The sequence below is a fragment of the Misgurnus anguillicaudatus genome, chromosome 1 (genome assembly GCF_027580225.2).
Source record: "Misgurnus anguillicaudatus chromosome 1, ASM2758022v2, whole genome shotgun sequence".
NCBI classification, from domain to species: Eukaryota; Metazoa; Chordata; class Actinopteri; order Cypriniformes; family Cobitidae; genus Misgurnus; species Misgurnus anguillicaudatus.
Genome location: NC_073337.2, coordinates 7,274,492 through 7,299,519, shown reverse-complemented (window position 1 = coordinate 7,299,519; position 25,028 = coordinate 7,274,492). Strand labels below are relative to the sequence as shown.

The 25,028-nt window shown below is 38.5% G+C and overlaps 2 protein-coding genes across 4 annotated transcripts in view; one reads left to right on the top strand and one right to left on the bottom strand.

Annotated features, from left to right (window-relative positions):
• Positions 1–15,591, top strand: part of rassf3 (Ras association domain family member 3) — a 47,218-nt gene extending 31,627 nt beyond the window's left edge. For all 3 annotated transcript variants that reach the window (XM_055189671.2, XM_055189673.2, XM_055189672.2), the window contains 4 exons: positions 4,568–4,672; positions 9,586–9,841; positions 12,131–12,246; positions 12,335–15,591. In XM_055189671.2, coding sequence (XP_055045646.1) covers positions 4,568–4,672; positions 9,586–9,841; positions 12,131–12,246; positions 12,335–12,484 — 627 coding nt within the window. In that variant the 3' untranslated portion in view covers positions 12,485–15,591. The remainder of the gene's footprint in view (positions 1–4,567; positions 4,673–9,585; positions 9,842–12,130; positions 12,247–12,334) is intronic.
• A 2,233-nt stretch (positions 15,592–17,824) lies between these two features.
• gnsa (glucosamine (N-acetyl)-6-sulfatase a) lies at positions 17,825–24,618 on the bottom strand. The gene is made up of 14 exons (XM_073860006.1): positions 24,291–24,618; positions 24,120–24,179; positions 23,712–23,918; positions 23,254–23,319; positions 22,587–22,685; positions 21,542–21,707; positions 21,384–21,468; positions 21,189–21,307; positions 21,003–21,106; positions 20,824–20,925; positions 19,316–19,426; positions 19,129–19,239; positions 18,897–19,057; positions 17,825–18,813 (listed from the first exon to the last, which is right to left on the bottom strand). The coding sequence occupies exons 1-14, from the start codon at positions 24,468–24,470 to the stop codon at positions 18,738–18,740; spliced, it is 1,647 nt and encodes a 548-aa protein (XP_073716107.1). The 5' UTR covers positions 24,471–24,618; the 3' UTR covers positions 17,825–18,737.
• Between the last annotated feature and the right edge of the window lie 410 nt (positions 24,619–25,028).

Sequence of the window (25,028 nt, the reverse complement as noted above, 5' to 3'; positions counted from 1 at the left end):
ATACTGTATTTCATTGGATCTCTATATCTAGAATCAGTAAAGACACCGTACTCCAGTCTGGCTTGACAGGTTTGGTATTATCAATCTGCTGTGTCGAGTCAGACTTCTCCACTTCCTCTTTCTTAATGTGAATCAACCTCAGATTGGATTTATGTCAGCGTTGAGCTGGAAGGACAAGTCCTTTCTGTTTGTCTGGGCTCAAGTTCCTTGCTTTCTTGGAAAAGTATCAACTTTTTTATAGTATAGAGTTGCCTTCAGTTGAGTCAAAGCAAAACAGACCACACCCTGTTTTTATGCTTCAGTTCATATCTTGTAGTCTTTGAAGTCTAGTTTACCCATAATTCCCAAGTTGCAGGAATTTTATGAATTAGCATAAACAACAATGAATCAAGATCTAGAACAACATTCTTATTAGTGAGAAACTTCAGCTGTCAGTCATCCTAACAATATCATCCCAGTAGAGCTATACAGTGTACGAATGGAAAATGCTGGAAGGTGTTTGTCTTGCTTTTCAATAAAGAAGGCTTGCAAAAGTCGTCCTGGGGGGATGTGTTATTCATTTTGGCATGTCTGAATGGGAGGGCAAAGAAGATTAAAGATGTTTTTGTACCTTACACTCATAATACCATTTTAACGTACACTATGGCGCTTTATGTTGGCGTCCTCGCAGATAAACATGGTTGTTAAGGAAGTCTTGGCGTGTGTTGAGGGTTAAAGGGTAATCTTTGAAGGGCGTATGTGTTACATTCCCAGGTGAGGTAATGTTATAGTTATGATAATGTAGGATCCCATGAGTCATACAACAAGATGGACAGGCTTATAAATTGCGTTTGTTTGTTAAGGTTGCGAAAGCTTTCTGTTCCTCTTTTCGTGTGTTCTTTTGGTGTCCTCCTTCCCGTAAACCTCCCTGCAGATGTCTGAATATTCTAGATTCAGATGAAAGCCTCACCGAATTGGACACTGTTGGTTGTTTTTGTGCTTTCTTTTACTTGTCAGTCCTTCCAGTTTGGAATGACTGTAGTCTTGCAAGGGAATTGCCTTTGGCTTGCTGAGGTACTTTTTGATTGTTTTTGCTCTATTTGTTGAGGAATGTTTCGGAAAGGAAAGGTGTGGTGGCCAGGGGACTTCCTGCACTAACAGCAGAGGGTTTGGTCCAATTAGGAGGAAACGTCGTTTAGATTGTTGTTTATTGACAAGCAAGATGTTTGCAGTTGTTCGAGGTTTGATCAGAAACCCCCTACAAAACATTTACTAAAAGTTGAAAGTAGGTTATCTTCTTAATGTCTTGTCTACTGAGCTTGTTTACATTTATCTAATGGCAACGCTTGTCCATCAGTAGGGCAGATGGTATCAGGAGCTTTATCAACAGCAGTTAGGGGTTTGTCAGATAGGAGTGCCTGACAAACCAGTCCGGTCACTACTGGATGTCCTGTTCAGCTGAAACCAACTACCCAATGACCACCAAGTGTGAGATAAAAATCTGCTAATACATTTGAAAGAAATCCAGCCAGCTTATCACTAAGATCACCATGGGGCCTACATTCTGACTGCTATTTACTTTTCTCTCCAATGAAGCATTTCCATAACTGGCCTTTCATGTACATGTGATTGGTCTCTAGCATATGGAGAAGGTCCAGCAAGGATGCATTGAACCTGTAACTCTTGTTCCTGCATTAATGCTCCAAATGAGAGCAAAGACACACACGCTCTCATGGTGAGGGAGGGAGAGCGGCTTTTTCTGTGACATTACCTCATCAGGCTGGTGTTTATTTAGCCTTTGTCACGGCCTTCTGCGTAGAGGCATTCTTATTAACCCTGTCCTTCCTGGTTTAGTTTCACACAGCCTCCTGTTCACTCTTCCCAACAAACTTACATGGTGTCTACTTTACCACCCATTACGTCATAGATTCATAGGATAAATTAACTTAGCTAAAACTTGTCAGACATGGACGGTGATTCTTGTAGGTTTACATGGATTTAAAGCCATGGAGTGAGTGTAAAATTAAATTGGCACCAGACATTGTCTTACTATTACTGTGTGGGCACCAGTCATTTTACGTGAACAACATGTATGGTACAGTCACGCTAATGAACAACCCTCAAAGAGCTGGAGACCACATCACAAAAGCCACAGATGATTCGAGCGAATGCTTAGTCAACTACAATCCCTTTACACATACTAAACATACTCACACATCCCTTCAACAGGCCTCTTGTTTAATCAGCTCTTACTAGCTTTTGTTGGGCTTTTCTTGTGGTTAAATGGGATTTAATGAGCTCTTGGCTTGTTGTTGTGACTTCAGCTTATGGTTAATTGGACTGTTTTTGTTAAATTCTTCAGTTGTGGAAGTTTGAAGCTTGATATTTTTGTCAAGTATTTTTCCAGTCTCGTCCATGCGTGCCAAGATACTGAAGAGATTAGGCTAATAAACCAAGTCAGTGTGACAGTTGTAGAAATGGGCATCGTTTCAAATGTATCAGTTCCGATTCCAAATTCGATTCCGCTTATTGTTTCTGATTCCTGATGATGCTTGGTTTTGATTCTAAAGAGGTGAAAAGCAATAATGCTGCGTTTACACCAGCCGCGGTAGAGGCATCAACGCGTTGACGCACGTCTGGAGGCCTCGCGGCATGAATAAGATGTTTAGTAGGGCTGTAACGATTCAACCGTGTGTCCCATTAAAAGTGGCTGTCTGAAATCGATTCTGAATCGCAAGGCTGCAATTCTTTGTTTCATGCACTGCTTGTGCGTGTACTACGGCATTTGGTCAGTAGGAAGTCCTTATCAATCTAAAATCATAACGAGTCGGAGTCGTTTATAACGAGCATTTAAAAAAAGCAACACTCGTTAAACAAAATCATTTAAAATATTATTTATTATCATGAAAATACCTGAAACAATTTGCAGAACAGTGATATAAATATTCCTGTAGACATTTCATGATGACTTAGAACGTTTTGGGTGTGCTCTTTAAAATGCAAATGAGCTGATGAAAAACTGATCACGATGATGGTGGTTTGTTGCAGTGCTGTGGTTGGATAGTGCAGATTAAGGGGAGGTATTATTATAATAAGAGCTCCCATGACATCATAAGGTGAGCCAAATTTCAACGATCTATTTTTTCATGTGCTTGTAGAGAATGGTTTACCAAAACTAAGTTAATGGGTTGATCTTTTTCACATTTTCTAGGTTGATAGAAGCATTGGGGACCCAATCATAGCACTTAAACGTGGAAAAAGTCAGATTTTCATACCATGGCCCCTTTAAATATTTGAGCAGAAGGTCCTGTGCACTGTGCGCAGATGGCTATAGGACGGGTGACTCTGGTCTTGGCAGATGATGTGAAAATTATGTGACCGCATGGTCCGGCATTGTTAAGTGGAATCGAAATTCTAATTTTATAACAAGGATCCGATTCCTTATGGATCGGTTTCCAGAATTGGAATCTAAATTTGATTCCCAACCCTAGACAGTTGGCACATAGAAAAGACATCCAGCTATATGAGTTGGGTGGACCAGGGCATCACATGTTTTTATTTTATGTGAGTCAATGAGTAACTAAATTCTGTGAATTAAGTTTTTATGTCTTGAGCAGTCTAGGCCATAACATTTCAGAAATATTGCACTTGTTTACCATCTATCACAGTGTTAATCTCATTCAGATCTCTTAAGGGTTCAAGGGTCGGGTTAAGGGCAGGTGAGCTGTGTAGTCAATCCTCACATCTAAAGCAAATGTTGTTGAATTAATACACAATTGTTCCATTTTTACTAGGAATGGATGGGGGTGTGTTGAACAAAAAACTGTAATTTTTTTATAAATGTATACATCCCAAACCATTCACAACCTAAACTGCATGTCTCATATCATTTGATAAACACTATGAGTCATGCGCTGTAAACTTCATTACCTATACTCAAAATGAAACCAGCTGTCATTGTAAACCCCCCGAAACCTAAAGTGGAAATTCGGCCGGCTTTAGCAGTTCTGCATCCAAAAGCTAGTGCACTATTCAGCTTCAGATCTCTGTTAGCAAAGAAGGTCCTTGTCAGTCAACATGTTGGCACTTTAGTGCAGGAGTGTTCCCTTATAAGGGCCTGTATGTCTTTGTTTTGATTTTAGAGCTCTCTTAAAAGGAGATCATACTTCAGCTATATGACCATGTAAGAGCAGAATGGAGTGATGCTCAGGAGTGCTTAGAGAGCTATGACACTTTTTTTTATATTTTGCCTGTTGCTTTTAAAGGTCTGACTCTGAAATGGAAAGATCACGGGAAAGCAGAAATGTAGTTTGATCACATTATCAACAACACACCGGTGTAGCATGACGGTACACGTGCATGTAAGATGTATGCAAGCTGTTTTTGTCTCCCGTATCAGTCAGCCCAAAACAAAGAGGCTTTTACTTCTGAATGGCTTTATTATTTGCTAAACCTACAGTGGTACCACTTTTACCACCACAGTAAAACCGCCAATCAGCAGCACTGCATGAGTTGTTGGGTTAACGTGTGCTGACCTTTTTGTCTGCTGAATGCTTGCATTCACCGTCCATGTGTCTCTGTCTTTCAGGATGTGGAGAAAGAGAAAACTTGCACTCAGCTCACACATGAAGAGATCAGACAGAAGGTCGAGCAGTACAACGCTGATTCACGTGATCACTTCAAAATGACGCTGGTGAGTTAACGGTGAACAACTTCATCCACAGTTCATAACTCATTAAAGTTGAACGTAATTTGAAATGGAATCAGCATTTGAGCCAGCGATATGTTTAGTCTACAAAACTATATTTACAAGTTAGAGTAGGTGAAGATAGGATGTTTAGTTTATACAAAAGTTAAACAATGTTTAGTTTATAAAAACCTGGAACATATTTAAAAAATAGTTTTCTTTTTTCATCTTTATTTATTAGATCACAATCTCATCTGTTTTATAAATAAGTCTATTTATCATTCAGTCCTGATTGATCATGTGATTAGTCATAAGCACTATGATGTTAAAACATGTGATTATACAACTGTACATTTGACCAGGATTCAGTTGCGGCAAGACTGCATATTGTTTTTGTTTTAGTGTTCCTGTTTTTTTACAAAAACATAAATATTGAGCAGTCTAAAGCAGTTTAAATCAGTAACCTAAAGTACTTTGGGTCCCCAGGAACAGGATTAATTCACCTCAACACTTTCCACATTTTGGATGTGTCCTCATCTATTCTAGAGATATATGCACACAGATATATACAGTACACTGGTGTGATTGAAGTTGCACACATTTTGACCAACAATACTCACTTATCTTCTGTGTATGGACTGTGGTACAACTAAAGAGTTGACTCTAAACACCTGAATAGATTCATGGAGCCTCATTGGCATCTTGACTCAGTGTAGGACCTTTCACATTATAACTATAACTATAAAAATATAGTTTTGAAAATTGCTTTATATTAAAGACAAAAGAGGAGGTCACACCATAACTATAACGATAAAGATACAACGAACAATATCGTTGGGATCACTTCCTGGACGATTTTTTTCCCCACCTGATGAACAATAAACCATTGACAGACAAACAAATCTATTTAAACTTTAAGTGCACGCGCACTTGAAATAACAGTGAAGCTCATTGCTGAGGTCTATAACATTAGCCTTACGTTGTGATACTCAATTCTAGTCAGAATTTGAGTCTGATATCGCTCCATTGAGCTATAATTATGAGGCATGTCTCAACCGAAAAATGCCTCTGCACTCAATTGGATAGACCTACGACCAATCAGAGCAACGGAGTGTGTGACGTATGTTAAAATTACGTCTTATGCAGCCTGACCGAAATGCTAGTTATTTCGCTACAATGACACTAACATTGTGATTATACTAAGTCTGAGTTGGCGAACGTACATCATCACCTACTATGTTTACAACATTTCGTTTATATCACAACATTAAGTATTTACTAAGTCATACAGTAAGACTATCTCTTACCATTTGTACGTTAGGTGAACTTCATCCACGACGATACCCATTACGTTCGCTTGAAAATATTGGAGCCTAGCATGTCCCTCCACTTATTCAGCAACCACGATTCCGGGCTTCCGAAAAGAAGCTGGCAACGACTGCTAATTTCTCGTCATGCACATCGAGTTGCATCGCCGTGATACCAATTTCAGTTGCGACCAACTTTTGCTGAATCCCGTAGGAAGGACGGCAAAAACATCAACAAATGCCTTGATCGCGTTTCTCTGTTCCTCTTTTAAAATCAATGCTCTGTCGATATTTTTTAGAACAGACTCAATGTCAAAATCCACACATCTGAATTCTACAGCGGCAGCCATTTCGTTGTAAACAGATTCAACACACGCGCTCTTTGATGACGTGGTTCATTACGTTACTGTTTATCATCTGTCCATCATCGTATAAAGCCCGCCCTGACAATTTGATTGGTTCGACCAGCTTTGGGTCTAGCATAGTAGCTCCTCAACGGAGAAACCCCAGACCGATCTTCCCGTTCTCAAAATGTTGTGGGGGGGGCTAAGATCGGCTGGTACCCAGGCTACTATAACATAAAAATACCTCAGGTATCCAGTGCTGATGCAGTTGCTGTAAAATTCACTACGTACGCTTTTTTCCTACCACACTGACTACGCCAAAAGGTAAGATATTAACTTAGATTACACAAACTAGATTCACTGTTTAGACTTACACGAAATGCAGCGTGTTGAGGACATCTGCTGGTTACCCAATGTGTAAATGCAACAAGAACAGCATATTTACATATTCACATGTAAACAATTGCAAAAGTGTTTATTACAAGAAATATCCAATAAAAGTTTATGTCATTAAAGGCAAGTATTTGCGCGAGTGCTCTGCGCGTGAGCGAATTAGCATAAAGTTATTGTTATAATGTGGACGCTAATATAGTTATCGTTATAGTTATAATGTGAATGGCTCTTGAGTTACAACAGTGTTTTAGATCAGGTTATGGTTAATGCCCGTGTTACAGTGGTGTTGTGTGTCAGTGGTATAGCGTAATGAATTGAGTTTCAGAGGAGATAATTGCACCTCGCATTTAGCCTGGAGTCACGGCTGCTATGACTAATGAGCTTATAGATAGAAAGAGCTCAGATCTGGGCTCCATCTGGACACAGTCACACGTCACAGTGAGATCTGCTTACCAATTTGAAAACATTTAACTGCATTTAATATCTTTGTAAATACGTTTAGAACAAAATATGCAATTTATTTGTGTAGGATATTTTCATTTTGTGTAGTTTTTGTATGTCATTATAAAAGAAAGATTCTCAGTGTTTTTTTAAATATAAATACTAATTTTTGTTAAGTTATTAAAAAGTTAACAAGTATAAACCGTAAACATGATATTGCATCATCCATTGAACGCCACGTGGTCTTTATGGCTGAATGAAGTTTGTCGATTTCTCTTAAATACCGAAAAAACAGCTACTTTAATGTGATGGATAGGCTGGCACACTTTCTGTGTCAGGTGGTACAACCAATGTAAAACTAGAAAACTTGCTATATTATCAAACACATTTTAATTGTAGTTAAAAAGTATATTATAAATTTTATATCATAGGCAAAAGCTTATACCAGCATCTAGGTAGAAGTCTGTAAAATGTACATTCTGGTTGCACCACCTGACCTCTGCAATGAAGGTCCAAGGGTGCAACTTAGGGCTGTGCCGGTTTCAGAATTGGTGATGACGGTTATGACGTGGGTCAAATGTGACGGTTCGTCACATAACCGTCTGGGGGGGGGGATGTTTAAATGCTCGTGGATTGACGCGTGTCATTTTACCATAAAATCATGAATGTGATGCCAAGTGTGTTTAAAACAGTAATTACTTTGAGAAATTTAACAGAAAGCAATTAAATATTTAAAAAACACACTGTTGCCAGACTGCGCTGTCACTTTCTGCCCAGCATAAATGAATCCTCTATCTATCATTTTCTTAATAATCTTCAGAGAAACAGATTTGTGCCATGGGCTTTTAATGTCTATAATTGTGTCTATATCTGTCATTACACGGACCAGAACAGCACGAAAACAATGTGTATTAAAAAGCGTCTTGAAGAGGTTTTGCTCATAAATGCATGTAAAATAAAGTAATGTGAACTTGAGATTGTTATACTGTTATTAAACTGCGCTGCAAACGCAGCCGTTGTAAAAGCACGGCGCGTGGCCATTTGCCTGACGCGCGGCAAACGTTCTCCGCATACGCGCTGCTCAGTGCTCATGCTTGCGATGTGAAACCAGCATTTGAATAAACTTAACACTGATTAGCTACTTGCTCTACGTTTATTTACAATTAACAGCAAGACAACTAGCAGTGAATGTGCTTTCAGGAGAGTTAGTAGATTAACATGGGAGGATTTGAACTTGAAAAGCGGGGCGGAGCCTTTCCGCGTTTAAAACATATTATGGTCATTCATGTTTATTTGATTCTATAAATTAAATAGAAGGAAGAGATGATTTGAAAGGTAAGACTTTGTTTAATATGTTTAATCTCAAAAGTAACCAAAAAGTGCCCTGGTCTCTCCTGTATGTCAGCGCGTTGTCAGTGTCTGCTCCGCTCTGTATTTTTCATTGCGTGACGTGATAACATGGTGGGGCGTGTAACACAGACTGTTGACAATTGTTTTTAATTAGTATTTAAACATTCTTTATGATATATATTTTTTTAATATTTTAATAACACGGTTTTGTCGGTTATAGAGTTCTTATGACGGTGTTCAACTATAACCGTCGGTCTCACGGTTATATAATAACCGTCACACCCCTAGTGCAACTGCTATTAAAGGAATAGTCTACTCATTTTCAATATTAAAATATGTTATTACCTTAACTAAGAATTGTTGATACATCCCTCTATCATCTGTGTGCGTGCACGTAAGCGCTGGAGCGCGCTGCGACGCTTCGATAGCATTTTGTTTAGCCCCATTCATTCAATGGTACCATTTAGAGATAAAGTTAGAAGTGACCAAACACATCAACGTTTTTCCTATTTAAGACGAGTAGTTATACGAGCAAGTTTGGTGGTACAAAATAAAACGTAGCGCTTTTCTAAGCGGATTTAAAAGAGGAGCTACATTTTATGGCGTAATAGCACTTTTGGGAGTACTTCGACTCGGCGCAGTAACACCCTCCCTCTCCCATTATGAGAGTGAGAAGGGGAGCGGACTTTTCAGGCGAGTCGAAGTACTCCCAAAAGTGCTGTTACGCCATAAAATATAGTTCCTCTTTTAAATCCGCTTAGAAAAGCGCTACGTTTTATTTTGTACCACCAAACTTGCTCGTATAACTACTCGTCTTAATAGGATAGGATATTAAGAATAGGATAATATTTTTAAACGCCACTATCAAATAAACAAACAATCAGCTTGACACAGGGAGCGCAGACAATAATTGGTTGTACCACCTGACAACCAATGTTTCAAATGGAGATATCAAAATATTGTAAAAAAAAAGTACTGAAATGTTGTTTAATAAACAAAACGTTTTAAGCGCATTGTTCCTTACTCAAAAATATGCCTTACATCCATTTTTAACAAACTCTCTCTACCTGTCTCTGTCTTGCAGAATCCTAATGGTCTGTACACTGGCTTCATCAAGGTGCAATTGGACCTGCGGAGACCCATCACAGTGAAAGGGGGTGGGGCCAGAGGTGTGAAAGATCAGGAGGCGTTTCACCTCCCACGAGGCTCTATAAACACTTTGCACATCAGCAGCACGAACACGGTGCGACAGGTTATCGAAGCCCTGCTCAACAAATTCACCCTGGCCGACAACCCCGCCAAATTTGCCTTGTTCAAGCGCTTCAGCCGGGAAGACCAAGGTGAGACGCGGGCCGTGTATTTAGAAAATACATCAGGGTTTACATGTGTGCAGTATTTGGTGTGGTAATCATCCAAACGTATACAGTACACGGTTTTGGCAGGATCTCATGCATTCCTGGAATAGGTCAAACACTGGAATCTCTCTTTTCTCTGTATGTGTGCGCACGCGCGTGTGTGTGTGTGTGTAACAGGACAGGCATGTTACTCATCTGCCAAAAATACACCATGCCAGTGTAGTAAACACACACATACATGACAGCTGTTGTCTGTGCTAACTTGTTGAGTGCTTTTGGCAGATACTCAGTCAGTGTCTTACTCCACATCTTATTGCCATACAGGGATATTCGACATTAAAAATAGGTCGGTAGACTAGTAGTTTAAATTGTTTATCTAGAGTTTGTTTTAGTGTTAAAATAATGTAATAAAATTTCTGCTCACATCTAAAAGCATCTTCAAGTTCACCCCAGATGTTTTTAATCTGATGTGAACGTTCCCTAAAAATCACTTATACTAGCTGTTTTTACAGGGTTTTCACCAGACCTAACTGTATTGGTGAATAGTGGATTCATAAAAGTTAGAGTTTTGTATGTTCCTCTTCTAAACACCCACTGTTTGGAGTTCATATCAGCCCTTTGCTTGGCTCTATATTGGGTATGTGTGTCAGTCACAGGCCTGGAGATCAGACACTTCTCTGCAGGAAGCCAGATGTGCATATGGGTCCGTCATCTCATGCACCTGCTTTTGTTGTTCATGGTTAACGTTTTAGAGTTTGTGTAAGCCAATACATGCTGTCGCCATTGGATGAAGCTTTGCTGAGGAGGCCTTCTTAAAGGATTGGTCCATTTTCTTGAAACAAAAATCCAGATAATTTGCTCACCACCATGTCATCCAGGGTGTTGATGTCTTTCTTTGTTCAGTCAAGAAGAAATTGTTTTTTGGGGAGAACATTGCAGGATTTTTCTAGTTTTAATGGACTTTTGTGGAGCCCAACACTTGATACTTAACTCAACACTTAACAGTTTTTTTCAACGGAGTTGACTATAAACTATCCCAAACGAGGCATGGGGGTCTTGTCTGGCAAAGCGATTGTCATTTTTGGCGGGAAGAATAGCAAATATGCACTTTTAAAGCACAACTTCTCGTCATGTAGATCCGGTCGTGATGCGCCAGCTGACCCCACGCAATACGTCATGACGTCAAGAGGTCACAGAGGACGAATGCGAAACTCCGCCCCAGTGTTTACAAGCGTCTTGAAAGAGGACCGTTCCTACGTTGTTGTATGTCAGCTGATACTAATTAATGTCTTTGTGTCAGTTTATTGTTTAAAATGGTCCGCAAATGTGCGTTTTATATATGTAAGACGTGATCTCCCTACGTCACTACGCATTTACGTTAGGTTGCGCTGGACCGTACCTAGACGAAAAGTTGTGGTTTAAAAGTACATATTTTTTATTTTTCTTGTCAAAAATGACAATCGTTTCGCTAGATAAGACCCTTATGCCTCGTTTGGGATCGTTTATAGTCCTTTGAAACTCCGTTGAAAAAAAACTGTTAAGTGTTGAGTTAAGTATTAAATGTTGGGCTCTATTAAAGTCCATTAAAATTAGAAAAATCCTGGAATGTTTTCCTCAAAAAACATAATTTCTTCTCGACTGAACAAAGAAAGACATCAACATTTTGGATGACATGGTGGTGAGTAAATTATTTGGATTTTTTTTTTTTAAGAAAATTGACTAATCCTTTAAATGACTTTCAGTGCTTTCTCTGTACTGTCTGGGACAAGATAGAGATCATTTTCAGAGAGATCTTCAGCACACGCTAAACGCATTTGTTTTTTGGTTTTACAAGTTAAGGCTTAATGCATGTGCAGGGAGCTTTACTAATTAAATAGCATGTCTAGACGGTTTGAGCGCATTCATTAAGCTTAAATAAAACCCACCTCAGAGCTTATTATAGAAACATACAGACCATACTGAGAGAGATATCATAAACAGCCCTCTATGTGCCCATTTACCCAGCTGAAGGCAGTAGGAGAGCCCCCAATTAAACAGGAAGTGAGATGAAGTAATTTGCAGGAATAAAGAAGTGCATGTCTGCAGTCGCTTTCCCACTTTGGGAGTGACTGAGAAAAAATCTCCCATGATGCTTGAGTGATAAAAGTAATCTGACATTTCCTTTGTGTCATCTTTTTAAGCCTCCGTTGACCTTACTGACCGAGTTGTTGTTTAACTGTGCTCTTGCTAAATGAATAGCAATAACAGTATGTGTCTGTCTGTATGTGTTTGCAGTGTACACCTGTAAGCTCTCAGATAAAGAGCATCCTCTCTTTCTGCGTTTGGTGGCGGGCCCGAGTACAGACGTCCTCAGCTTTGTGCTAAAGGAGCAGCAAACCGGTGAAGCCATGGTAAGCTGCGGCTGTCCATGGTAAATAAATGAATAAAGTAATTGTGATAAACATCAGTAGACTGAAAACAACTTCTTTCTATCTTCAGTGGGAAGCCTTTTCCATTCCTGAACTGCAAAACTTCCTCCGTTTCCTGGATAAAGAAGAACAGGACCAGCTCTGTTTGATAACCAATCGCTACAACAGTTACAAGGAGAAACTAGAGGAGGCCTTGAGAGCGACAGGCGGTCCGGGTTAACACAAACATCAGAGAGAGAGATTTAAACTCCTCCACTGCTTTCTCTAGTGATGTTTCATGAACATTATTACAGTAGGTGTCACAGTGCCAAATGGACACCCTTTCTCACGAACTCAAACAGGAGAACACTGGACTCCTTCACTGGATGCTACACACCTCCCAGAATGCACCTCAGGTGCCATATTACCCTTTCTTAGGTTTTTCTGTTCTTTTTTCATTTGTGAATGAAACGTGAAAATCTGATCGTGTTTTTTTTTTATTTAACTTAATTGTTGAATGCCGTGGTTTGTAAATATTTTTGTTTCTTATCTTAATTTATATGGGTGAAGTTTTATTTTCGTTTTTTATTTTTTATTTTGCTGAAAGTCTTATTTTGTTTCAAATATGCCTTTTGACCATATGTTAATGGAACAAGTGGATTTTTTTGTTAAATGTTAAATACCAAATGACTCACAATGTGCCCTACCAAAGATAGTGTTGGCGTTTGATGTGCTGTTGACAAAATTATGAGAAATGTAGCGCAAGGATGATGACGATGTTGCAATGGGAAGATATTCGAAGGAAATGTATGTTTGTGATGGAAAAATACTGATGTAGGGGCAGGAATGGGGATGTACAAGACAAAGACAAAAGTGTGGCGGTGTAAAGTAGAGTCAGAAACTGAGTTTGCTTAAACATTAGGTGATGTTTTGGAATTGGAACTGAACAGATTTTAGGAAGTTGGTGAGTGAGTGCTGTTGATGTTGGAAAATATGCAGAGGGAACCGGCATGCGGTCATATCGGAGCAAATGGAATTAACTTGGTGACCTGTGCTGTTCTAAAGGATTGAATGATGTTGGCTTCAGTGGTCTATTTAAGTGAATGATTGGTTGTAGTCGTCGGGTCATGATGTTAAGCGACCTATAGGGTTCAAACAGAGACCATCAAAGTGTTGGTTATTTAGTAAAGATTTAGAAAGGGGGTACCAAATGTTCACAACCCTAGTAAATGCAGTGAGGAAGATTTTAAATGTTGAAATGTCCATATTAATAATCTTCCTGGTAAATGACTGAATATAGAAATATTGAGGATTGAAAGCGTCTATTCATTCTGATACGATCTTCTTCCTTTCCATATTCATGCATGAAAACGCATCCTGACCTCTGGTTCTGTGCCAGGAAAAATGCAAAGTTCTCCGTTTTGCCAAAAGAGGTTTTATTTAACGTTTTTCTGCATGACATGTATTGGCAACTTTTTAAGGAACATGCCTACATTTTGGGAATTTGGCTTGTTCACCGTATCCCCCAGAGTTGGATAGGTCCATACATACTTTTTTCATCCCCGCAGGTGCTAGCTTAGCTTGGCACAAGGACTGGAGGTGGATGGCTCCAGCTGGCATACTGCTCCCATTAAGTGACAAAATAACGCGAACATTTTCCTGTTTATATGTTGTGATCTGTATAGTCACGCCGTGATAGCAGGTTCATGGGAGACACAGCTATCTTTTGGCCGTATACATACAGGGAACTATATTTTCAGAAGACAAAGCTCTGCTCAGAGTCACTCTGCCTATGTAGCAGTGCTTCGCCTTCGGAGAATGTGGTTCTCAGTTTGTGTACTGTTGAAGGATTGATGTGTCTCATATGACCTTGTTATGTGTACACAATGTGACTATACAAATCAAAACATATAAATTGTCACTTATAGGGAGCAGTGTGCTGGCTGGAGCCATTTGCTTCAGGCCTTTGTGCTAAGCTAAGCTAGCGGTGGGTGCGTCAGACAGAGTTACGGCATCCACGTGGATAAAAAGGTATGGATGGACTTATCTAGCTCTGGGGGTGCAGTGAATAAGCTAAATTCCTAAAATGTGTGCGTGTTCCTTTAATTAAACTTTGGATCTGGACTGTTTCTGTTGTATTGTACATTAAAACAAATGGCTAATGCTAGTTCGTCACAGCACACAAGGTCAACATTTATGCCTATTTTAAGTGATACTTGTGTATCAGTAGTTGATTTAATATGTGTATTCATTTATATATTTGTTTTGCTAGTGCCGCATGATGGTTTTCTGATGGGCACTGCAACATTTGTAGTTTGCTATTCCCATTGGCACGTGCATAGCAAGGTAGTGGCACCTTGTGGTCAACTGCTGTAATTACATCTCTGCAGTCCTATATGGCTCAATTGTGTTATTAATCTAGAAGCCACGGACTGTCTCTTTATAAATTTTATTGAATATTGGTTTTATAACCTTTAACCAAAGATATCGTTCATTGCATAGTTTGAGTTTAAAAGAAAATTGCCTGGCGCAATCAGTCAAACCTCACAAATGGAGGTTTATTTAGAGTATATATATGCTTACGGCAACTTTAATTAAACACTGGGGTGAATATAAAAAATATATAGTGTAATTGTTATGTGAAATATCATGACGGTTTCAAAATATGCAATCAAAAATGGAATAAGACCAGCAATCTTAAATGCTTTTTGGGCACTTTATGTTTTAAGTCAGGGAATCGTTTTGTTTTAATTTTGTCTGTTTAGGTCCCTATGGTGTTCCACAGTTTTTTAAGAACTTTGGAGGAATCTAATGGACACTCGGTTATGTTTAATGGAATCTTTTTTTTTTTTAAAGCTGTTTTAATACTTGATTTTTATTTTTTCAGTTCAACAAGCTTTTGTTTGTAGAGTAAGACTGTGAAACTGTAATAACTTGTATTCTTGTGTTGTGAAGGGGTGTGGATGTGACCGTACTGCTTAAACACTTTTGCATGTGTTACATTAATCCATGCATAATTCTCTCTGGCTATTTTAGGACGTCATGGGCCAGTGCTGATGACACGTCTGTCAAACAGCATGTTTAGAGATTGCTCACGAAACCCATGGTCAGCATTGCCAAAATGATCGCGTTTTGATCCATAGCTGTAGGTTTTGTGCTAATAAAACTTTTATGAACATTAAAATAGCTTTACCGATGTGGATCGTTTGAATCCAGATGTCGTGTTTGTGACAATGACGGACGTTTATGGAGGTTTTCTGTCGGTCACACAAATTTGTATTGTTACCGATTGTGGCCTTTCTTGTTAAATCTGATTTTATGAAATAAAGATAATAATGTTTCTCAGAACACTGCAGTCCTGCTGTTTATGTATAAGAAGTAGGTTCAGTTTCAGCTTAAAGTGATAGTTCACCCATTTACTCACTCAAACCTGCATATATTTCTTTGTTCACCCAACATTTCTCAAAATATCTTTAACTTTATACAGGTTTGTAACAATATAAGAGTGAGTAAATGATGACAGAATTTTCATTTTTGGGTGAACTATCCCTTTAAGCATCTTGAGCATAACATTTCATAATGTGGAAATATATCAACATTAAATTATTGTAACAAAAGTTATAAAACACAAACAAAACATTGAAAATATCCTAATAGAAGGTGCCTAATGTAGCTTGTGAATAACATATATATAATATATATATATATATATATTTCCATTTAAAAAATAAAACTTGTATGTTATATTCATTCTTTACACACAGACTGATATACACTCACCTAAAGGATTATTAGGAACACCTGTTCAATTTCTAATTAGTGCAATTATCTAATCAACCAATCACATGGCAGTTGCTTCAATCATGCATTGTTACCACTGTGCAGGCTGGTGATGGTGGTTTAATGGTGTGGGGGATGTTTTCTTGGCACACTTTAGGCCCCTTAGTGCCAATTGGGCATCGTTTAAATGCCACGGCCTACCTGAGCATTGTTTCTGACCATGTCCATCCCTTTATGACCACCATGTACCCATCCTCTGATGGCTGCTTCCAGCAGGATAATGCACCATGTCACAAAGCTCGAATCATTTCAAATTGGCTTCTTGAACAGGACAATGAGTTCACTGTACTAAAATGGCCCCCACAGTCACCAGATCTCAACCCAATAGAGCATCTTTGGGATGTGGTGGAACGGGAGCTTCATGCCCTGGATGTGCATCCCACAAATCTCCATCAACTGCAAAATGTTATCTTATCAATATGGCCCAACATTTTTAAAGAATGCTTTCAGCACCTTGTTGAATCAATGCCACATAGAATTAAGGCAGTTCTGAAGGTGAAAGGGGGTCAAACACAGTATTAGTATGGTGTTCCTAATAACCCTTTAGGTGAGTGTATTTCAAATGTTTGTTTTTTTTGTTTTTTTGATGATTATAACTAACAACTAAGGAAAATCCCAAAATGAGTTTCTCAGAAAATTAGAATATTGTGAATAGGTTTGATTTTGAAGACACCTGGTGCCACACTCTAATCAGCTAATTAACTCAAAACACCAGCGAAGGCCTTTAAATGGTCTCTTAGTCTAGTTCTGTAGGCTACACAATCACGGTGAAGACTGCTGACTTGACAGTTGTCCAAAAGATGACCATTGACACCTTGCACAAGGAGAGGAAGAGACAAAAGATCATTGCAAGAAGCTGGCTGTTCACAGAGCTCTGTGTCCAAGCACATTAATAGAGAGGCGAAGGGAAGGAAACGATGTGGTAGAAAAAAGTGTACAAGCAATAGAGATAACCACACCCTGGAGAGGATTGTGAAACACATCAATTTTTTAATGGAATTAGTTAAATAAATCTTTTTGATGATATTCTAATTATATGACCAGCACCTGTACATCATCCAAACATCCCTGTGTGATGCTGTCATCATGCATTAAACAAGTTTTAGTAATTCACAGGGCTTGGCTGTTCAAAAGGGTCTTGAATGCAGATATTTTCAATAAAGCACAACTTAAGCTCTTGTTCCTTATGTTGTTGTTTGGACAGCACATTTTTGCTGGCCATAGATTAAGTGGCTGACTGGATCAGATTGGTTCTTATCCTGCTCTTAAAGGGGCCATGGCATGAAAATCTTTTTCTATGTTTAAGTGCTAGGATTGGGTCCCCAGTGCTTCTATCAACCTAGAAAATGTGAAAAAGATCAACCCAGTAACTTAGTTTTGGTTACAAGCACATGAAAAAATAGGTCGTTGAAATTTGGCTCTCCTTATGATGTCATAAGGAGCTCTTATTATAATAATACCGCCCCTTAATCTGCACTATCCAACCACAGCACTACCATTTAGTGCAGAGAAAAGCACAATTTTAGTTTTAATTGCAACAAAACACCTTCATTGTGATCAGTGTTTGAATTTCATCAACTCATTTGCATTTTAAAGGACACACCCAAAACGGCACATTTTGCACACACCTACAAAGTGGCAATTTTAACATGCTATAATAAATTATTTATATGGTATTTTGAGCTAAAACTTCACATATGTGCTCTGGGGACACCAAAGATTTATCTGACATCTTAAAAAGTGCCATGTCCCCTTTAATTGTGAGTGGGTATGTGAAGTTATTTTTGCACTATAACGTTACATTTTAGTCACCAAGCCACATACAATATTTCAAACATCTTATAAACTGGTTGCACAAAAAGACATACCATTTGTTTTTATTAAGACTGTATTACAGTTAGATTATGTGTAATTCTCAGTCATGTTTACCTTCCACTTGTCTTATTTTTTCTTGGCAATTTACCCAGAAATAACCCTGCAGCAACAACACCAACAAACAATAATCTCAGAATCAGTCAAAGAAAGAAGACAGAAATGTCCACAATTACTGTAACAACAATACAAATAAGTGTAAATTGTTATTAAACATCTGATGTGTTTGTCGCAGACTGTAAAGTGCATTACTGAATGTAATATTTGAAATATATGGACAAAGTTTCAGTAGGTCTGTGTCTGTTGAACATAAAAAAACACCAGCATAGCTTTTCAGAGATTTGGATTGTTGAAAGTGCAAAACTTTCCCTCACTGTTGAGGTTTCATTTGCTGATATCTTTGTGATAATCTTACATAAAATGATAACAAATCAACAAAGTAGTTAAGTAAAATGTTGATATATATCTAGTAATTGACCATTCAGCAATAATCAGTACTGTGCATTTAAATGAAAACCAAACAGCAGATATTATTTGAAACGTTCTCAATTGTTAATTTAAAGCAGCAAAAATGAACCAACGCAGGAATATGTTGTTAATACTCTCACAGATACAGTATGTTTCGACTGGCAGTTTTTCCTGGATCACGTGTGACAAATGTCGGAAGGTTGCAAGGGACCCTTGGCACACCTTGATGACATCATCATCAGAGGACAGATGGGATGTGTCAGAAAATCAAGGCTTGTTTCTCAGTCCTTTCATCTCATTTTTCCTCTTCTATCCTACTTCAGCGTCTGTCGCAGTTTGTTTCTGTGAGCGTTAAGGCTACCGAACATTAATCGAGGATCAAACTTAAACCTGATGGAACAGAGACGAAGGTTAGGGTGCAAAAAAACATTTCCTACCAAATTGACAATATCACATAAAAAGGTTGTGCTGACTGTGAATCGTAAACGCCAGGCGTTCTGCAGGTCTGTGCTGAGCACGACTGCAACATCATTAACCGATGGTTCATCTTCTCCAAAACCTCCTGATCGATGCTCTTAGCAATGTTACTTAGCTGAAAAGGGTCTGCCGTCAGGTTGTACACCTCTACAAACACCTGCAACGGATGAAGACTGTAAAACAATGCTGATTAAAGAAAGAAAAAGTATTATACTTTTTGTGTTTTACCTCATTGTCGTCAAATTCACAGTACTGCAAGTTAGCAGCCTGTGACACTGTGCGCACACAGGCGTACGTGTTGTTGTACGAGTCTTCACATACGCAGTCAGGGAAACACTGCTGCGGATTGAAATTAAGGTGTTAGTGTGCTGATAGTTTATTTATAACACACAGTGGCGGGTGTGCGGACCCTCACCGACACCCCCGGGCCAAGTGAAGGGCAGGTTGGATCCGAGATGTTGCTACCTTCTCCCTCATATTCCACAAGAACGTCAGATCTCCAAGCGCTGCTGTTTCCTGTACCAGTCTGACATCCAAAGACATGTCAAACAATCCTCGGTTATTTATTTATTTATTTCTAGTGAATGGTCAGCAAGTTAACTTTTGGGTGAATGCCAAAACCTTAATAGGTTAAAAGGATAGTCCAGCCAAAAATGAAAAATAAATCTGCCATCATTTATTTTTCTAAACCGGAACACAATGGAAGATATTTTGATGTTTGTAACCAAATTATATGGGGCACAATAGTAGGAAAAAATACTATGGATTATGGAAGTGAATGATCTGGGAACAGACATTCTTCAAAATATCTTCCTTTGTGTTCAGCAAAACAAAGTAATTTATACAGGTCAATGATGTAAATGATGACAGAATTATCGTTTTTGGGTGACCTACCCCTTTAATAACAGGTTAGGTTTGGTTTTAAATTTGAAAGTTTTTCAGACAGGGTTTAGATTAATCCAGGACTAGGCTAAGACTATTTATGTAGTTTTTACAAACTTACTTTACAAAAAAAAACTACTGATGGCACTGATCTATGTTAAATGCAAGATGTTTTTAACTCTTTCCCTGCCATTGCCGAGTTATCTCGTCAATTACGTTTGCATAAAAAATGTGTTTCTAATGAGGTTTTATGTCAATCTGTAATACCGCGATAATCTGTAATTATCCACTAGATGGCGCACTTACCCAATTTATAAAAAAACTGAAACAAAAAATTATTTACTAATTTTAAACTCTGTGTATGTTTTGATAATCGTTCTGAATCTGATCTCTAACAAAATTCCTTCACAAAAATGCAATTATTTAAACTTCTGCTAAAAATATATTTTTTCAAGAAAAATGCCCATATTTAAGAGTTTATAGACCGTTTCATCGGAAACACGTGCTGTGCGCAATACGCGTCTGGTCCGAACTAAACTTCCGGTTTCAGTTTTTTTAATGGTCTGACTATTTGCTAAACTGAACTCTTAAACAAATACCTTGTCGAAAATAACAAATATTTTGGTTCCTAGGTAATCTATGTGTTGTTTATTTAGCTTGTTATATAAATAAACTACTTTTAAAGAACTTTGTTGTTATTTATTCATTGCAGAGTTTACCTGAAGTTACGTGTTGACCACGGACGCCGCTTAATTATGTTGTTAATGCTGAAACAGTCTATAAGCAGAGAAAAAATATAGATAGGATAAAACTTTTTTCCACGTTTTGTTTGTTTGTTTGAAAGCAGATATATTTGTATGTTTATATACTTTTAGAAGTAACTTTTCCTGGAAGGCATTTTGTGAAAATCACAAAAAATGCTGGCGGGCAACTTTTCAAGAAATGAGTTAAATTAAGGCAGCTCAAACATGCACTTTAGTATGGGACTAGCACAAGCACTGTCCAAGAAACTGCCCCTTTAAGTGCTAACAGGATTCTTACCATGATAGGAAAAAAAGACATGCCGTCCATCTGAGTTTCATTGATGTTATATCCCGCTATGTCCAGAATTGTAGGACCCAAATCCACATTGGCTACAAGTAACTGTTAAAGCAGATCAACTGAACATTATTATGACAGATCAATACCATTACTTATTCACTTATAAAAGCTGGTATTACCGAGCATGTCTGGTTGGGTTTGATGTTTGGCCCTCGCACCAGAAGAGGAACCCTGATGTCAAACTCGTACAGTTGCCTCTTATCCATGGGAAGTGAAAACTGGCCTGAGAGGGAGACACAGGCACATGCAAGAGTAAAGCGACAATTTCTTCAAAATTCCCCCCAAAAATAAAAAACTCCACATACCTGTGTGATATCCGTTGTCAGAAGTGAAAATGATATAGGTGTTGCTGAGCTCTCCCCTGATCTCCAGCTTCTTCACCACCTTCTCCACCAGGTCATCAACAGAGAGCAAAGTCCGCCATCTAGTGGGAAAAAAATCATTAATAAGAAGAACCCATTCCTGCATGTAGCTTGACTTACAAATATCCATCCATATACCGTTTTCTATAGGCGTTATCCGAGAATTCAATGGAAGAGTTTGTCATGGGAGTCTTTGCTTGTCTGATGAGCCAATGCTTGTCCTGAAAAGCACAGTAGAGCATTAACATGCAAAAAAACATCCAGGCAGAATATCAAAGAAAAGCCAGATCTGTCCTTGCCGTGAATGTTAAAGTTAGGGTCTCGTGGAGCTTTAACATTGGAAAAACTGCTCTCATACTGAGGAGCAGCCATCCAGGGTGAGTGTGGAGCTGGGGTGGACACCATCATGAAGAAAGGCCTGCGGTTGGATTTGTTTTCCAGGAAGTCTATAGAAATATTGGCCTGGAAGACAGTGGAAGTAAATGAGACATATCAAAGAAACTTAAAGGGACATTCCACTTTTTTTTGACATATTCTCATTTGTCAGCTCCCCTAGAGTTAAACATTAGATTTTTGCCATTTTGGAATCCATTCAGCTGATCTCCGGGTCTGGCGCTACCATTTTTAGCATAGCTTAGCATAATCCATTGAATCTGATTAGACCATTAGCATTGCGCTAAAAAATAACCAAATAGTTATTTTTCTTGTTTAAAACTTGACTCTTCTGTAGTTACATCGTGTACTAAGACCGACAGAAAATTAAAAGTTGTAATTTTCTAGGCAGATATGCTAGGAACTATACTCTCATTCTGGCGTAATAATCAAGGACTTTGCTGCCGTAACATGGCTGCAGGAGGCGTAGTGCAATATTACGCACTGCCCGAAAATAGTCCCCTGCCATTGAAAGTTACTAAGGGGACTATTTTCAGCTGCTGCGTAATATCACTACGCCTGCTGCTGCCATTTTACATCAGCAAAGTCCTTGATTATTACGCCAGAATGAGAGTAGAGTTCATCTAGCCATATTGGCCTAGAAAATCACAACTTTTAATTTTCTGTCGGTCTTAGTACACGATGTAACTACAAAAGAGTCAAGTTTTAAATAGGAAAAATATCAAAACTCTTTGGTTATTTTTTAGCGTGATGCTAATGGTCTAATCAGATTCAATGGATTATGCTAAGCTATGCTAAAAGTGGTACCGCTAGACCCGGAGATCAGGTGAATGGATTCCAAAACAGTAAAAATCAAATGTTTAACTCTAGGGAAGTTGGAAAATAAAGTGGACTTTAGCTTCCCTTTAACTTTAGTTTATCTTGTAAACAACTAAGATCAGGTCATACCAGAACATCTGTAAGGTAATCCTGACTGTAGTTCTGTCCATGTCGCTGTGGCCTGCCGTTCACAGACAGCGTGTAGTTGTAGTATTTTGAGTTTCTCTCCTGTGAAGCACAATAAGATTACTATACAAGATGATGCTGTAGTTCTTGCCACATAACAGAGATGACCTTTAATTGATAACAAAACAAATCTGAACCAAATCTGAACAAATTAAAACCTTTATCCAGCCAAGTTTGTGCTGCGAACAACATGTACTGTATACTTTGATACAAAGTTGAGTTATGAATCATTGGGTTGAATCCATGACTCTTGCAAAAATGCTATATTAACTGTTTTCATAACCTTCCAGCTTAGATACGGAGGGAGCACAGATGGGAAAGGTTAAGGGGCTTGTCAATGTGTTTCTGTTAGACATTTCTCCCTCTACTAAATTATTCACGTCTCCCGCTCACAAGCCTCAGTGCTGAGAAATACTGAGCCTCTATGCCAGCAAAGTTTGAAATGATTTACAGTTAAAATGCCATGACAGCAGTGGGCACAATCTGTAAGCACGGCTTAAAAAGGAAGCGAATTAAAACAAAACAAACATGATTCAGGTTTAAAGCATTGGAAACATTTTGTGTACGTGACAGCCTTAAAACGCCACTAAAAATATGCTCTTTTTCTTACCAATGCAAACCACTGATCCCAGCCCAGTGGCACATGCTCCACTCCTCCAGCTTTTTTGTTGCCGTACTGAAGCAGAAAATGAAAGTTGATGTTTACTATTTTATAAAGATCTGGAACCTAATAAACTGACAAATTCAGGACACATGCACTAATTACAACTACTTTATCCACATTAAAGGAGGGGTGCATGATTTTTGAAAAACACTTTGGAAAAGGGAGTCACTTGTAGCCAATCAGCAGTAAGGGCATGTCATCGTTGCCTGGGTTGCCTCAAAAGAAGGTCCAGATTCTATTGGGGTAGGGGCGTGTTTATTTAGGTGATTTCAAAAATCAACACTGGCTTTCAGAGATTACACACCCCACCTTTAAGCTGATGAAATAAATAATGTTGTCATTACAAAAGCATTTCGAGCTTAAGTTATTTTGGTGTGGCAGATGTAAGAGTTTGTCTTCTTTACCTCATTGAGATATTTCCCCGCAAAGAACGTCTGATAGGCCCCATGTTTCTGCAAAAAGGCTGGGAAGGTGATGGGCTCTTGGGTTTTCTGCCATGCCACGCTGCTGCAGTTACCCTCCAGTGTGTTGTTCACAACATGATGGTTATGAGGATACTTGCCCGTCAGGATGCTCGCCCTGCTGGGGCAGCAAAGTGGACTGGCAACAAACTGGGAAGAGAAAAGTCATTAATATAACAAGAAGCATTAGGAGGAGTGATGTGCAACATTTACAATAATGAAAATCAAGCGTTCTATGCTGAATTCATATGTATGCTAGTTAGTTAGTTACATTATACACTGCTGATATTCAAAACATTTTTTTATATAAACTCATTCGTTTTAAATACAACCAGCACAATTTCTACTTACAGTGTTTGTAAACGTTATACCAGCATCACCTATCAGCTTTTTCGTCTTAGACAATGGGATCTATAAAATACATGGTTGCAGGAGATGAACTCTTTTAACCCCATGATACAGCTCCAACAGCATCATACAAATAAATAAATTAATTCCAGATCAGACGTTTTTCCTACTCACCATTCCACCGATAGAGACATCTAAATCATCAGTGAGGATTAAAACAATATTCGGTCTTGGATACGATGTTGCCGCGACCAGATTGCCACAATGCAAAGTGACGCAGATGAGAATAAAATGTAACATCATGAACGAAAAAGAGTTCATCTTTGATTCAGAGTTAAAAACAAATAAAGCCATAACCTAGACAGAAATCGCTCTTTGCGATAAAAGCATAAGATGTTGTTCAAGGAAAAGCTCCTTTAGAGGAGCAACTAGCATTCCCTGTTTGCGAAATAACGAAACATAGTATGGCGATGTTGTGGCTCATGAATAATAACCGCAGTTCTTTGGTTACCTTTTGTAGCGTCCAGTCACGTAGACTGATTGTTATTCATGAGCCAAACCGCATTGGCTAATTCGCCAGTTGACTAACGCCCAGTCTGTTTGTCATCAAATCAGAGGCGTGTATCGCTGTGCGTAATTAATATTCATGAGCCAATCCGTAAACACAGCACGTTCTAGTGACGTGTAGCGGAGAGGCGGAGTTCTGGTCAGCTGATGTGTGCGTTCTACTGAATGATGTCATTTATAAAATGTGCGTTTTATTTATTGTTTTTCCTCAAATGTATTTCTGGCCTTAGTTTATATAATGTAACTATGTAAAACCTTTTGTTTTCGGTGGCATTGTATATAATAATAAAACAGATATAATTGCTTTCTCATACAAAATATAGACCATTTCACAGGTGTTTTATT